Raw genomic sequence first — 14267 nt, 5'->3', positions numbered from 1 at the left:
CAGTATCAAATAACATTAAAGATATGTATGGCCCTGTGACCCAGGAAGTCTGCATCTAAACAGAAAAATGTTCAGTCATGCATAAATAAAATGTAACATACATAAATATGGTAAAAAACATGTGTGTCCATACAGGCAAAACACAGAAACAAAAGGTGGAGGAATGATGGAAGAAACATTGAATTAAGCAACACCATATATTTCCTACGATTATAAATATAAATTATGTATAAATTATTGAAAAAACCCACAAAAAACCCTCCCACGGTGGTTATCACTGGGGAAGGGGCGGAGACCAGGATAAGAGGTAAAGATTAAAGGGAACACTTGCTTTTCGATAATGTTTTACTTTTGAACAAAATAATATATTGATATATTACTTGTATAATTTCTTAAAGTATCAGTCTAGAAAAAAAGCGGTCCAGAATTGGAAGCCCAATGAAAATCTTTCAAGACTAAAAGAGAATACTTTTTCAAATGGTAACTGAATCTATTGCCAGTGGACCAGAACTACAAGAAGAGTTAAAGGAGTATGATACTAGACAAAAATCTACACAAAGAAATGGAATAGCTGGAAGTGGAATAAGTGAAGGTAAACAGGCAATTATTATTATCTTAATTTTAACTGCTCTAGAAGATTACTCATTGTCCTGGGGAAAAATTACTAGCAATGCATTGTGTTTATGGTGTCTGTAAAGGTGAAATGTACGACAACAGCACACAGAACGGGCAGGAGGAAGTGTGAACCTATTGTTATAATGTCTTAGAATACATTTGGAATGATATCATAGTATTTGAAGGCAGGCATGAATGAATTAAACATATATACACTGTAAGCTTAGGTCAACCACTATCAAAAAAGTTTTTAAAAGGATGTATAAATTAGAAATCATTTATAGTAGAGATAAAATAGCATCATAAAAGATATCCAACAATCCAAATGAAGTCAGAAAAAGATAACATTTTAAAAAGATAGAAAAGTTAGAAGACATCTAGCAAAATGGTAGGTTTTAATCCAGCCACATCAATGATTACATGAAATATAAACTGTCTAAACATGTCAATTAAAAACAGAAATTTCAGGACTGGATTAAAGAAAAGACAAGACCCAGCTACATGCAGTCTAAAAGAAACTCACTTTAAATATAAATATATAAATAAGATAAAAGTTAAATGATGGGAAAAGATACAGCACTCAAACACTAATCAACAAAGCTAGAGTAGTTTTATCTAAATTAAACTAAGTAGACTTCAAAGTAACGCATATTTCCCAGGGTAAAGAGAGACATTATGTAATGATAAAACGGCTAATTTTCCAAGAAGACGTAACAAACCTAAACATACATGCACCTAATAACAGAACTTCAAAATTCATTAAAGAAAAATTCATAAAACTAGGCCAGGTGCAGTGGCTCACGCCTGTAATCCCAGCACTTTGGGAGGCCGAGGCGGGCGGATCACGAGGTCAGGAGGAGATCAAGACCATCCTGGCTAACACGGTGAAACTCTGTCTCTACTAAAAATACAAAAAATTAGCCGGGCGTGGTGGCAGGCGCCTGTAGTCCCAGCTACTCGGAAGGCTGAGGCAGGAGAATGGTGTGAACCTGGGAGGCGGAGCTTGCAGTGAGCCAAGATTGTGCCACTGCACTCCAGCCTGGGTGACAGAGCGAGACTCTGTCTCAAAAAACATTAAAAAAAGAATAAAACTAGGAGTAGACATAGATAAATCCACCACTAAAATTGGAGAATTCACACTCCTCTCTCTTTAATTGACAGAACAAGTTGACAGAAAAGTAGTAAGAATATAGAAGACCTAATCATAACTATCAATCAACTTGGGTGTAATTGACATTTATAGAACACTCCACTAAGAATACACTTTTTTTCAAGTGCACATGGGACTTTCATCAAAGACTGAACATATATGGGGGTCTCATAAAAACTTTTAACAAATTTAAAAGAACTAAAATTATACAAAGAATATTTTCTGATCATAAAAAAACTATTTACAAATCAACAGCAGAAAGCTCTCTGGAAAATTCCCAACTATTTGGAATTAAACTACACACTTCAAAATAACACATAGGTTGATGAGGAAGTCACAAGGAAAATTAGAAAATATTTTAAATTTAATCAAAATAAAAACAACATATCAAAATTTGTGGGATGCAGCTAAATCAGTGCTTACAGAAAAAAATATAGCATTAAATGTTTATATTAGAAAATAATAAAACTTCATAGCAATAACCTAAACCTACACTTTAAGAACTTCTAAAATGAAGAGCAAATTAAACTCAAAGAAAGCTGAAGGAAGTAAATTAAAGAAAAACAGGATAAGTCAATGAAACTGACAACAGAAACACAAGAGAGAAAAATCAATGAAGTCAAAAGTTATATCTTTGGAAAAATATCAATAAAATTAAGAAACCTATATATAGTAAGAGTGACTCAGAAAAAAGAAGACACAGATTATAGATAAAAAAGTGACATGGGAACATCACCACAGACCGTTCAGGCATGAAAAAGGCTAACAACGGAATACCACAAAAAACTCTGTGCCTATAAATTAAACAACTTTGATGAAATTGATTAATATTTCAAAAAACCATAAATTGCTAGAACTTATTTAAAAAGAAGTAGATGACCTACATAGTCCTGCATCCACAAAAGAAACTGAATGTGTAGTTGAAAACATGCCAACATTGAAAACGAAGGCTCAGATGACTTCATGGTGAATTCTACTAAAATGGAAGAAATAATATCAATTCTATACAAACTATTCCAAAGTGTACCCCAAAATGTAACTTTTATGAAGGTATCAGTACCTTGATATAAAAATAAAGACATTACAAAAAAAAAAAAAGAAAACTGCAGACCAATATCCGACATGCATGTAGACACAAAAATTCTCAACAACTGTAGCCAATTAGATTTAGCTGTATACAAAAAGATAATACATCATGACCAAGTGTCGTTTATCCCAGGAAAGCAAAGCTGGTAAAACTTCCAGCTTTAATCATAATGATCCCACTCTGAAAACTACTCAAATGTTCCTCTACTCGGAAGAAGATAAATAAACTATGGTACATCCATGTAATGGAACACCCCCTCAGCAGTGAAATGTGAAAATGAGATGTTGATACATCCAACAACACACGTGTGGTGACGCTCAACACATTATGCAAAATTAAAGAGGCTAGACTCCAAAAGGCTGCCTGTGCCATGATTCCATTTATGCACACTCTGGCAAAAGCAAAACTATATAGGAGCAGAAGACAAATCAGTGCTTGCAGGAGCTGGATGTGAGAGGAAGGGATGACTGCAAACAGACACGGAGGCATCTTTGAGGGTGATGGATTGTTCTAATCCTGATTACAGTGGTTGCACAACTGTATTCATTTGTCAAAACTCACAGAACTGTACAATTATCTGCAAGTGTGGATTTTTCTGAATATCAATTATATAATAATAAGTAATAATTACACAATGGACAGGAAGGATACAGATACTATATTCATGATGGTAGCTGCCTCTGGGAATTGAGGAAAAAGAACAGAAGGAGGTGGAGGGTTCGTTAACTTCATCTGCGATGTTTTAGTTGTTTCATTCTTAAAAATACAAAAATATAAACATGCTAATAATTATAAACTTGGGGCAATGGGTACCTGCATTTGTTATATTATTCTCCATACTTTTCTCTGTTCTTAAAATTCCTTCAAAAATAAGAAGCAACATGCCAATTTAGTTCTTACCAAACCCCATCCCGTTTTGGAGTCATAATTTTTTTCTCCAAACAGTGCCCCGGAATTGGGATAAATATTTCTAGGAGCATGTGCTTCCAAATTTTCGCAATTTACAAATAAAGGAAAAAGAGCTGCAACCTGCTGAGCCTGACCAGGGCAAAATCACTGAAATGACAGAGCATCCATCCACATTGCAGAGGCATGACACCAATGGTCATAGCCAGACGCCGACGGCCATAGCCAGAATGAGGCATCCCAGGGAACAAAAATGTAAGCAGTGTTTGCTGGAGGTGACAGGAGCTGGGCTGCATTTTCCTCGCTGTTCACAGAACAGAAATAAAGGGGGATTATGCCGACCCACTGCTGCATCCCCAGCTCAGCGTCTTGCAATCTCCTGGCCCTCTGGGTGCAGGGAGCAGAGACGCTTTCTCTGACAGGGACCGTACCAGCAGAGGCAGCACAGCCTGTGTGGATCCTGCCCTGAAGCAGCAGGAGGAGGGAGCTGGGGAAGTGAGTCCAGGCACAGGAAGATGCCTGGGTGATGGGGAGCCCTGACAACATGTAGGGTGATGGGCCACTAGTCAGGGTGTGAACTGGATGTCCCAGAAGTGTTCCAGCTGCCTGTGCAGTGTTTTAAACATTGGGAAAGTTCATATAATAATCTAGTCACAGCCAGGCACAGTGGCTCACACCTGTAGTCTCAGCACTTTGAGAGGCTGAGGCGGAAGGATTACTTGAGCCCAGGAGTTTGAGACTATAGTGAGCTAAGATCACACCACTGCACTCCAGCCTGGGTGACAGAGTGAGACCCTGTCTCAAAAAAACAAAAACAAAAACAAAATCCAGACATGAAAACTGATGACCTGGCAACACAGGACCTGCAACCTGCATCCCACAAGGAACAAGCCCCAAGGGCCACAGCTGAGCAGCAGCTGAGGATCCGGGAGCCCCACCCCTCCCTCCACTCCCCGGCCCTGCCGGGAGCTGAGTTCTCAACACCGCTCTGACTGTGGGAGCCACTCACGGTGGGGTCACGTCTGGAAGAGAATTGTGATCAGAGTGATGGTGGGAGATCTCCCAGACATCGGGCAGGTGAGCTGAGGAGGCAAGATGGGGCAGGGGCTGGGAGGGCGGGAGGAGACTGCACGTGACAGGTGTGATGGGTGGACATGGGAGATGCTGGGGAGGACGTCTCGGTTGGGGCCCAAGTGGCAGAGGCTGAGGCCTCAGTTTTAGGCAGGCCTGATGGTCAGCCTGCTGCCATGGAGTCGGCAAGGTTTCAAACAGGAAAATGCCAACGTGGCCAGTCAGAAGCCACTCCCCCAACCCCCTTCCTCAGCTGCTCCAAGACCCTCGAGGGGGACAGCCAGGGCTATAGGGCCTGCCTCAATGGACAGCATCCTCCAGCTCCCCCGAGCAACTGCTGCACCGACTTGAAAGTTGCCCTGGGCATTCAGAGGCTTTGTCCAGACACATCATGCAACAGCAGGCCCCTTCTCGCATGGTCTGGAGGGGAGGCCTCCACCCAGCACTGCCGCCAGATCCTGCCCACGTCTCCAGCATTTCCAGCATTTTCGCATGACGCAACCATGTCAGCTGCGGAAATGGGTGACCCAGATCCTCCCCTGGGCTGGCATGGGGCGGGCCTGGGCTTGGACACCTCGTGCCCACCTGCTGTCCCCTGTGCAGAGGGTACCTGAAGTCCAGGAAGGCACAGTACACGAAGACTTGGTTGCTGCTGTTGGTGATCTCACTGTGCTGCTTACGGGTCTGAAATGAAAGAAAACAAACACGATGCATGACGCTGCTGAAGAGGCCTCTGCTTCTCAGCACTGACGTGACAGCGAGACCCTCACAGCTGGGCGACCTCGGGCAGGGACAGGCACAGCCACCGATGTCCATCTCCATCCATTGTGGGTGTGGTCCCACGTCACCCAGCCCATGCCCTCTGCTCTTGCCCTCCCCAACCCACCCGAGGGCCCTGGCAAGTGCTGGGCCCTCCCTCTAGGACACTCCTCCTCCTAGGACGCGCCTCCCCATAGGGTGCTCCCCACCAGGCAGCCACAGCCTCCTTCCCCACTCCCCACCAGGCCTCTGTAGGAGGAGCTCCTCAGAGAGACCTTCCCTTCCCTACCTGTTCTAAACAGCACCAGCCCCCTGCCTGCTCTAGCTCCATTCCACTCACTGATGTTTTCATAGTCTTGATCACCATGTGGTATGTGACATATCCACTGTCCACTGTGTGTGTGTTTGCTACCTTCCCCTCTACAATTTCCACTACAGAAAGGACAGAGCTTATGTCTCATTCACAGCTGCATCCCCAGAACCTAGAGGGCATCTGGCATACAGCAGGTGCTTACTAAATATCTGTTCAATGAATGAACAAAGGAATCAGTGAACAGGTCCATGAGACCACTTTGTTCCAGAGACTGGCGTTCTCTCCTGGGCTGCTCCTGGGTGCCAGCCCAGAGGACTCTGCAGCTATGGCTTTACCCTAAATGAAAGGCACAGACACCTTCAGGAGCCATAGTTGGAGGCTCAGGAGGCCAGCGACTCCACCAGGACCCAGGGCTGCTCAGAGGCGGCATGGCTCCGGGATAAATGGTGCCTGATGGATTCCCAGCCAGTCAAGTCAAGCATCTCTTATTTGCCCTATGCCTGCTCTGTTCGGTGACCCATTCCTGAGCCATCATTGCTCCAGTGAGACCCTTCCCCCATTTCAGGGTGACGAGCTCTCAGGAAGGCACTGACTTGTGCAGGACAGAGCAGCGAGGGCAGCCCCCCTCATGAGCACCATCCTGCCTCTACCAAAAGCCCCTCCTTTCCCAGGAAGCAGCAGCTCTGGTGCCCTTGACAGGCACCTCGGACCCCACTGCAGAACCAAATGGCTCACAGGGCTCTCATCGCAGCATCTGTCTGACAGCTCCTCCGGCCTCAACCCAATTATCCTAGCGCTATTACTAATGTTTTGGCAAAATGGAACGTTTACTCCTTTTGCTTTGTCCCCCACCCCCGCCGCCCCGTATCTTAGGGTTATTTTAACCCATCACAGGGTCTCTTAAAACTGCCTGGGGCTGGGCGCGGTGGCTCACGCCTGTAATCCCAGCACTTTGGGAGACCGAGGCTGGTGGATCACGAGGTCAGGAGATTGAGACCATCCTGGCTAACGCAGTGAAACCCCGTCTCTACTAAAAATACAAAAAAAAAAAAATTAGCCCAGCGCGGTGGCGGGCGCCTGTAGTCCCAGCTACTCGGGAGGCTGAGGCAGGAGAATGGCGTGAACCTGGGAGGCGGAGCTTGCAATGAGCCGAGATCGCGCCACTGCACTCCAGCCTGGGCAACAGAGTGAGACTCCGTCTCAAAAAAAAAAAAACAAAAAAAAAAAACACACACTGCCTGGAAAAGACATCTTCTCCTCTGTCTTCCCAAAGCCACAGCCCGCTGTGAACTCTTGCACAGACAACAGGGGGCCTTGTGTCCTGCAGCCACCTGGACCACAGAGGGGCATCGGCAGGGAAACTGCAGCACCAACCCCACATAATAGAAAAGACGAACAACAACCTGGTGGCCACAGCCCGGTTCTCAGAGGGATGTAATGAGGCTTCCTTGGGCCCAGGCTACTGCAGGGCCAAAGCCTCCAGCAGACAGTGTTATATATAATTTTTAAACAAGGAGGCGTATTTGTGTGTTACTTGAGTAATTTAAAGGAAATTTAAAAAATAAGTCGGTGACCTGGGGAAGCCAGCAACCAGACCCCTACACATCAACACGCAGCAAGGGCTTCTCAGGAGTGAGGCGACACCTCTTCCCATCACCCCCTCACCCAGCGCCAGCCCTGCCTCTGCCCCGGGTGTGGAAGCGTGGCCCCGAGGGAGCAGAGAAGAGGCTGCAGTGGCCTCTGGAAGCCCTGACACTCTGACTTCAGATCTAAATCACTCTTCAAAGGAAATGTAGAAAACAGCCACCACTGCAACAAGCCAAGCATGTGTGTGGTCAGAGGGTGGGGAAGGCAGCTGCTTTCTCTTGGATCTGGAGCCAAGATCACGCCCTGAAACGGGGAAACTCCCTCCCCTCCATCGTCAGAGGTTCCATCACAGCCTCTGCTCCTGGGATGAGAAAAGCAAACTGACTCTTCATGTGTGTGGAGTTCCCCACTGACCGGGAACAAATGTTCTCAGCAAGTCTACAGAAAAGGGGGCCTCCCGGGCTCCCAGGGGTGTGACGTGGGGTGGGTGTGTTTTTGACATGGGAGTGTGGTGCTGCCAGAATGTAAGTCATCTGCATACAGGCCCCATCTCATGCAGAAATGTGGGAGGCGCCCACAGCCCACCAGCCTCCCTGAGGCCTGGGTGAGGCACAGAAGCCAGTTCACTTCGTCACCAGGTGGCTGGGGAATGGGAATGAGGTGCTCCCTCCCTGTGGAGTCTTCAACAGTGTTGGGGGACAGCCGCATTCACCTGAGCATCCTCCTGAAACCTCAAGCCAGGGGCTGCTGAGCTCTGCTGGACAGAAGTGAAGGCCTCCTTACAGGTCCGGCTCCATGGCAAGTAACCTAATTTCCCACTACACACACTTCACTGGAGTATGTCTAATGGGGAGTGCCTGTGAGCCCTCGGGAATATCTCCCACAGGATCTGAGATGCCCTCCAACAACCATCTTGATCTTTCCAGTCGGGGAGAAGCAAACGGGATTAACCAACTGCTTGTTTATTGCCTACTGTTCATGAGCAAGGTACACCACAGTGTCTCCTTCTAGGAGACACACGCAGAGAGAAAAAAAAAATCTGATACTCATGATAGCCTGTTAATGCCCCTTGTTTAGAAATGTGCTGGCTTTTATGTAAGTATTGCTATGGTTTGACTGTGTCCCCCAAAAGCTTATGGGTTGGAACCTTAATTCCCAATGCAGCAGTGTTGGGAGATGGGGTCTTTAAGTGGTAACTGGGTCATGAGGGCTGAGCCCTCAGGAATGGATTAATGTCACTGTTAGGGGAGTAAGTTAGTTCTTGCAGGAGTGAATTTGTTCTCATGAAATTAGGTTGATGCAAAAAGCAAGCTCGACTCGCTCTTGCAGTCTCTTTCACTCACGCTGGCTTCCCTTTCCCTTTTCCACCAAGAGATGAAGCAGCACAAGGTGCTCACCAGACACGGCTGCCCGAGCTTGGACTTCACAGTCCCCAGAACTGCGAGCCAAAATAAACTTCTTTCCTTTATAAATTACCCAGTCTCAGATATTCTATTATAACAACAGAAAATGGACTAGGTGTACAGTTTTACCTGTAAATAATTTGGGGAGCTATGTGTCCATCATTGTCCCAAGCAAAAGAGAGATGGCACCATGGTCCTTAAATTTGAAGGTAAGTAAAGCAATATAAGGAGCCGAAATACTGACCCCAGAGCAGTGGGTCAGGTGCAGGTGGATCTCAGTGGAAAGTCTGGGGCAGCCCTCTGTACCACCCTCTTCTCCAGCCCATCTCACAACTAATCAGGGTTCAGGGCTTTGAATGCTTGAAATGTCCCACCTTTAGGGAAATCAAGGATAACAGAAGTAATGGGAGAGATACGACAAGGAAAAACCTTGAACCAGCCTCTATCTCTTGGTGCTTTCTGATGTTTCTTGCTTTCAAAGAGTCATAAGACAGTCCAGCATGGATGAGGCAGCCACAGCCTGATAGAGGCTAAGACAGGACTTTCACAGCCTGGTTCCAGCACAGGAAGAGAAAGGTGGGAGGTGGGCAGGACCCTGACTGAGGCATTTCAGGACAGGCTGATGAGCTGGGCCACCCCAGTGCTGAGAGGGAAAGGTTAGGCCAGGTGAGACCCTGGGACAGATGGCCCAGTGGAGCAGGGGCTCATGGTGGGGATTTACTACTCTGCCTTCACCCCACTAGTGCCATCTACATGTGGGCATATCTCGTTAAGTCACTCTCCCCAGTGCTGGCTCCTGGGCAGAGGTGAGCAGTGCCTTGGGGCGCCAAGGATACCCACAGATGCTGTGCTCAGACCCTTAGGACATCCCACTCAGCCCAGGCTGCTTCAGAAACCAGAGGCATCCTTCTTCCAGCATGTGATCAATTCATCTGAGGACAACAGCAGAGGCCCTGGAACATGACACCCCCGAGTCTTCCCTCTTCAGGCCTCCCAGGCCCATGAACCTGCAGAGACCTCTTTGGCGTTAAGGCAGCTTGAAGGGGTCTGTCCTTCCAATGGAACAAGTCCTGACCACAGAATGCAGGCGCCACCCCCCACACACACGGTGCTGACATGTGCTCGTCCTTATTTTGAGATCATGGGGCCAGACCTCAATCCTAGAGAGCAGCCTCCCCAACCTCACAACCTACTGCTTCCCTCTTCAAAGGCAACTGAGCACAGCCAAGAGACACCGGGCAGAGGGGCAGACTTGTGCGGACAAGCACAGCCCATGGCCACCTGGGACGCACCAGGGTCAGAGAGACCCACCGATGCCCCCTACTTCGGAAGACCCCAGGAAACATGGTTTTTGCCAAAGACCAAAAAGCTTCAGTTTCCTGTCTGTTCATCGTCAATGTGGGACGCTGGTCTGGTAAGAGACCCACCCTCCAGTGTGAACTGAACTCTAAACTGTGTCCCTCCCTCTGAGGTCCCCCAGTCCCTGTATCCTCTGCGAAACCTCAGGAGTCCCGTTTGAGAAGAAAGGGGCCCGCAGACGCCTGATTATCATGCTCGGTTTATGCACAGGTGCTAGCCTGCAAGCCGGAGAGGCACACAGAGAGGAAACTGCGTAGCTGTTTCAAAACACAAAGAAAAGAAAGAACTCTGAAATTGCGTGGGGATCTAGAGTTAGGGCAGCTTGCCCCGAAACTGAACAGAAAGTGTTTTTGCATCACCCCCTCGCCCCAGGTAGCACCCAGTCATGCGGCTCTCAGCAGAAAGCGCGGCACACGAAGCCAGGCCGGGACCCACAGCCCAGGTTCTGCATTTGGCATTTAGCAGCTGCGATATCTCCGAGAACCCTGCAGAGACGGAGCCCACAGAGAAAGGTACAGCGTGGACCAGAAGCCACCAGAAGCCGGGCGAGGTGGCTGAGTTCAGTACTGTCAGCCAGAGGCTGGGGAGGGAGCACCCTGGTGCCCGCATCCCCGGTGAGCCTTGAACCCGGCATCCGGGTCTCCACCCTCTCCTTCCTCAGGCCTCCTGGACACACAGGACCCGCCAGTGCGTGCACAAGTTGCCCTCTGGGACCCAGCAGCACTGGGGTCCCCTGCACTGTGGCCATGGTACGTGTGGAGAGGTTCTATCCTTGGGAAAGAGGTCCTGAGTGTCCTGGGAGCCAGGAGGAAGAATCTCCAGAGACAAACCGGAGAATTAACCACAGAGACCCCGCCCCCTTAACTCCACCCGACTCACATGGCCCCTCGTCTCCCAGTGGCCTCGCCCCACCCACTTAGCCCCACCTTCCTGGCACATGGCTCCACCTCCTTTCACTTAGCCCCACCTCCTTGTACATAGCTCCACCTTCTATCAAGTGGCTCCAGCCTCTCTTACATTCCCCTGACGGTGTAGCCCACAGCCCCTTCTCAGGCCCACTCTGACCCCAGGACTCTTCTTCACCATCCTGGCTGGCAAACTCACCCCTGACTCTCCAGGACGTCCCGTGCAGACAACCCCATGGCCGCATGGGCAGGGCACTAGAGGCCAGCCAACCAATAAGGACACAGCCTGAAGTCACATGTATGTGCTCCACACTCCAATCAGCTAAGGCTGTGGGTGGGGCCAGGAAGGTTCTGCCCAGGATAGTGCTGTGGGTGGAGCCTTGCGGTGATGGACACGCCCTCATCTCCCTGGCAACCAGCTTTCCGCCCACCTCTGCTCACTGCGCACCTGGCTCTCCTCTCACCTGGATGATGCAGCAGCCTCCACCCCTGTCCGCCGCACCGAGTCCCCGCCAAGCAGCAGGTCAACTTCTAAAGCGCGGCTCAGACCGCCTCTCCCTACAGAAACCCCAGGGGCTCCCAGCCTCCAAGTACAACCCAAACTCCTACCCACCTGCAAAGCCTGCACCTCGTTTTCCTCCTGAGCTGCGGACACGCGACCCTCCCACTTCGGAAAAGAAAAACGCTGTCGCTGCCCTTCGTCTCTGCCTGTATAAGCGGACTCAGCACCAGGGGGTATTTGTGGGGGCTGCGGAGCTGCCTGGAGACCCCCGCCCAGCCACAGAAGGCTCTGGAAGGGGGCGGTCTCTGCTGAGGGCCTGGCTTTGCGGTCACCCCCCTAGAATGCTGGAGTCTCGCCTCCTACACGTCGCAAGCCTGTGGTCCCCCCACTCGGGTGTGACAGGTCCTCCAACGCTAAACAGAGATGTGGCCCAGAAGGGCTCCAAGGACCCAGGGGGTGCCCAGGGAGGCTCTTCCCAGAGGGAGCATTTTCTCTCTGGGACAGGACGTTCATGCTTAGGACAGACCTGCACACGGACAGGCCTTTGCTTGTGGCTTCATCTCCGTGGGAATAGGAACCTCCACATCGGATCGTCTTGGATGAGTGACACTGAATTGTCTCAGGCCCATGTTATTGGAAAGCAAGGGACTTTGGCGTTTCTATCATAACAAGGCGACCTGTATTCTTTCATACATGCAATAATAATTAACACTTACGTTTTAAATAATTTTCACTCATTAGGCTACTCAAAACGTTTTTATACAGTTGTCTCATTAGGGCTTATTTTTGGCCTGCCCTTTTTGTGCCGAATACAAAAATAATATAAGATATTTTCTAAGACCTTGGATTTTGTCTTGTTTTCATGACTTCACTCTGATATGTTGTGCTCCCCTTATCCTTCCAATAAACTACCTTTCTGCTCAGGAGAACCAGAGTCAGCGTCTGTTGCTGGCATCCAGACATCTCTAACACCCCCTCACAGGCTGCTAGAAGCCTCCACTGAGCTCATGTGTGTGAGCCCCTTGATGATTCCTAATGATGGCAATAGTTAACCTTTTCCAAGCACCTGCCCTGCGCCTGGTCCTGCTCTGTTTTACATGAGTGAAGTCATTTAATTGCTCAGCCCTTGCCAGCTGTGCACACTCTTGCCCCACTTTACAAATGAAGCCACGAAGCCACACGGTGGTTGGAGGACTCACGGCAAGTGACAGAGCTGGGAAGGGGCCAATTCAGGACTCAGGTCAAGACATCCTGGTTCCAGAGCCCCACCCTGACCCACCATGTTACTCAGCACAGGTGAGTTACACTGATCTTTATCTGTCTTTTCATGCCCTGGGGATGGAATTTTCCTAGAATGGCCACTGGCTCCCCCAGCCTGGTACATCATGGACTTGTAGCGCATGGCCCTGCCCTCAGATGCCTGTGACGTCAGAGACGGAGGATGGGCCTGCTGGGCCCCCCGGCTCTGTCAGCTCCAGGAGCCTCGGGGTGGGGGGCACGAGCCGCAGGAATCCACGTGCCTCCCAGAACATGGAAGGCCATGGCCCCAGAGCATCCAAATTCCATCTAATGGCATTTTTCAGGAGGAAAGAAAGAGGCAGAACAGAAAATCCATACAGCTGCTGTGCTCAGAATGAACAAGTTTACCTGCTGAAGGGCACTACTGCCTAATCTCAGTGCTGCAGTCAGTCCAGAAAAGCAATACCTATAAACGTCTATAAAAGTGTTACAGCTTTTCAATTTGGCTCCTGGGCCATGGCTACTTGAAATCTCAGCTAGAATTTAAAGGTTGTTTTTTTTTTCTTCCCTTTATTCTTCTTGTCATGAAGTTGGCCAAATGGTTTCCATCAAAAGATCCAATCCATTCATTATCCTTTGATTTATTTCGTTATAGCTGGCCTCTACCCAAGAAGAATTTTGGATGACTTACAGAAACAAGGGGAAAGCATTGCTAATGCCAGAGTGTCTTTAAACTTTCAGGAGAAGCAGATATGCTGTGGTTTTTCGCATGAGAACCGTCAGGGGTTCAAAGAGGCCTGTATGTGGAATCTTGTCAAAATCAGTGCGGAGTCAAACAGCCTCAGCCACCTGGACCCTCCTCACGTTGGAAAAGTCATCATGGTACCAAGGCCTAGAATGGCCAAGCTCATCCCACTCCACGCCTTCCCTCCCCACCCCTCTGTCTGGTAGATAAGATGAACATTCTTTCTTTCCTAGTAGAATATCTGAGATTCCCCCTCCGTCTGGTGGGGAAGATGAACATTCTTTCTTTCCTAGTAGAATATCTGAGATTCTGGTCTGTCTAATGTTGGGCCAGAGGTAGAGAAAAAACCCAAATGCCCAGAGTTGACCGTTCCAGCACCACCCATGAGACACAAGCGTGCATCATCAAACCCAGCAACATGGTTTTCCAGAACAGAGCAGGCTGAGGTGTGCAGTCACTCAGCCCCACTCGGCTCTAGACCTCTGCCTGTCCGGGGTTCCAAGTTTCCATGGGGTTCTGGAATCAGCCCCTGGTCCCCATGGTGACCGATCTGGTGGCCTCAGGAAAGTGGCTGAGGTCTTCAGGGCTTGGTGGGACTTCTCTGAAATCTCCCTCCAGAAGGATCA

The 14267-nt window shown here is 48.7% G+C and overlaps 1 protein-coding gene across 2 annotated transcripts in view; it reads right to left on the bottom strand.

Annotated features, from left to right (window-relative positions):
- ADGRD1 (adhesion G protein-coupled receptor D1) overlaps positions 1–14267 on the bottom strand; it is a 185927-nt gene that overhangs the window by 58429 nt on the left and 113231 nt on the right. For both annotated transcript variants that reach the window (XM_024256382.2, XM_024256383.2), the window contains one exon: positions 5440–5513. In XM_024256382.2, coding sequence (XP_024112150.2) covers positions 5440–5513 — 74 coding nt within the window. The remainder of the gene's footprint in view (positions 1–5439; positions 5514–14267) is intronic.

Source organism: Pongo abelii, chromosome 10, assembly GCF_028885655.2.
Source record: "Pongo abelii isolate AG06213 chromosome 10, NHGRI_mPonAbe1-v2.0_pri, whole genome shotgun sequence".
Classification (NCBI taxonomy): Eukaryota; Metazoa; Chordata; class Mammalia; order Primates; family Hominidae; genus Pongo; species Pongo abelii.
The sequence above is the reverse complement of the archived record's forward strand: the minus strand, read 5'-3'. Positions and strand labels throughout refer to the sequence as shown.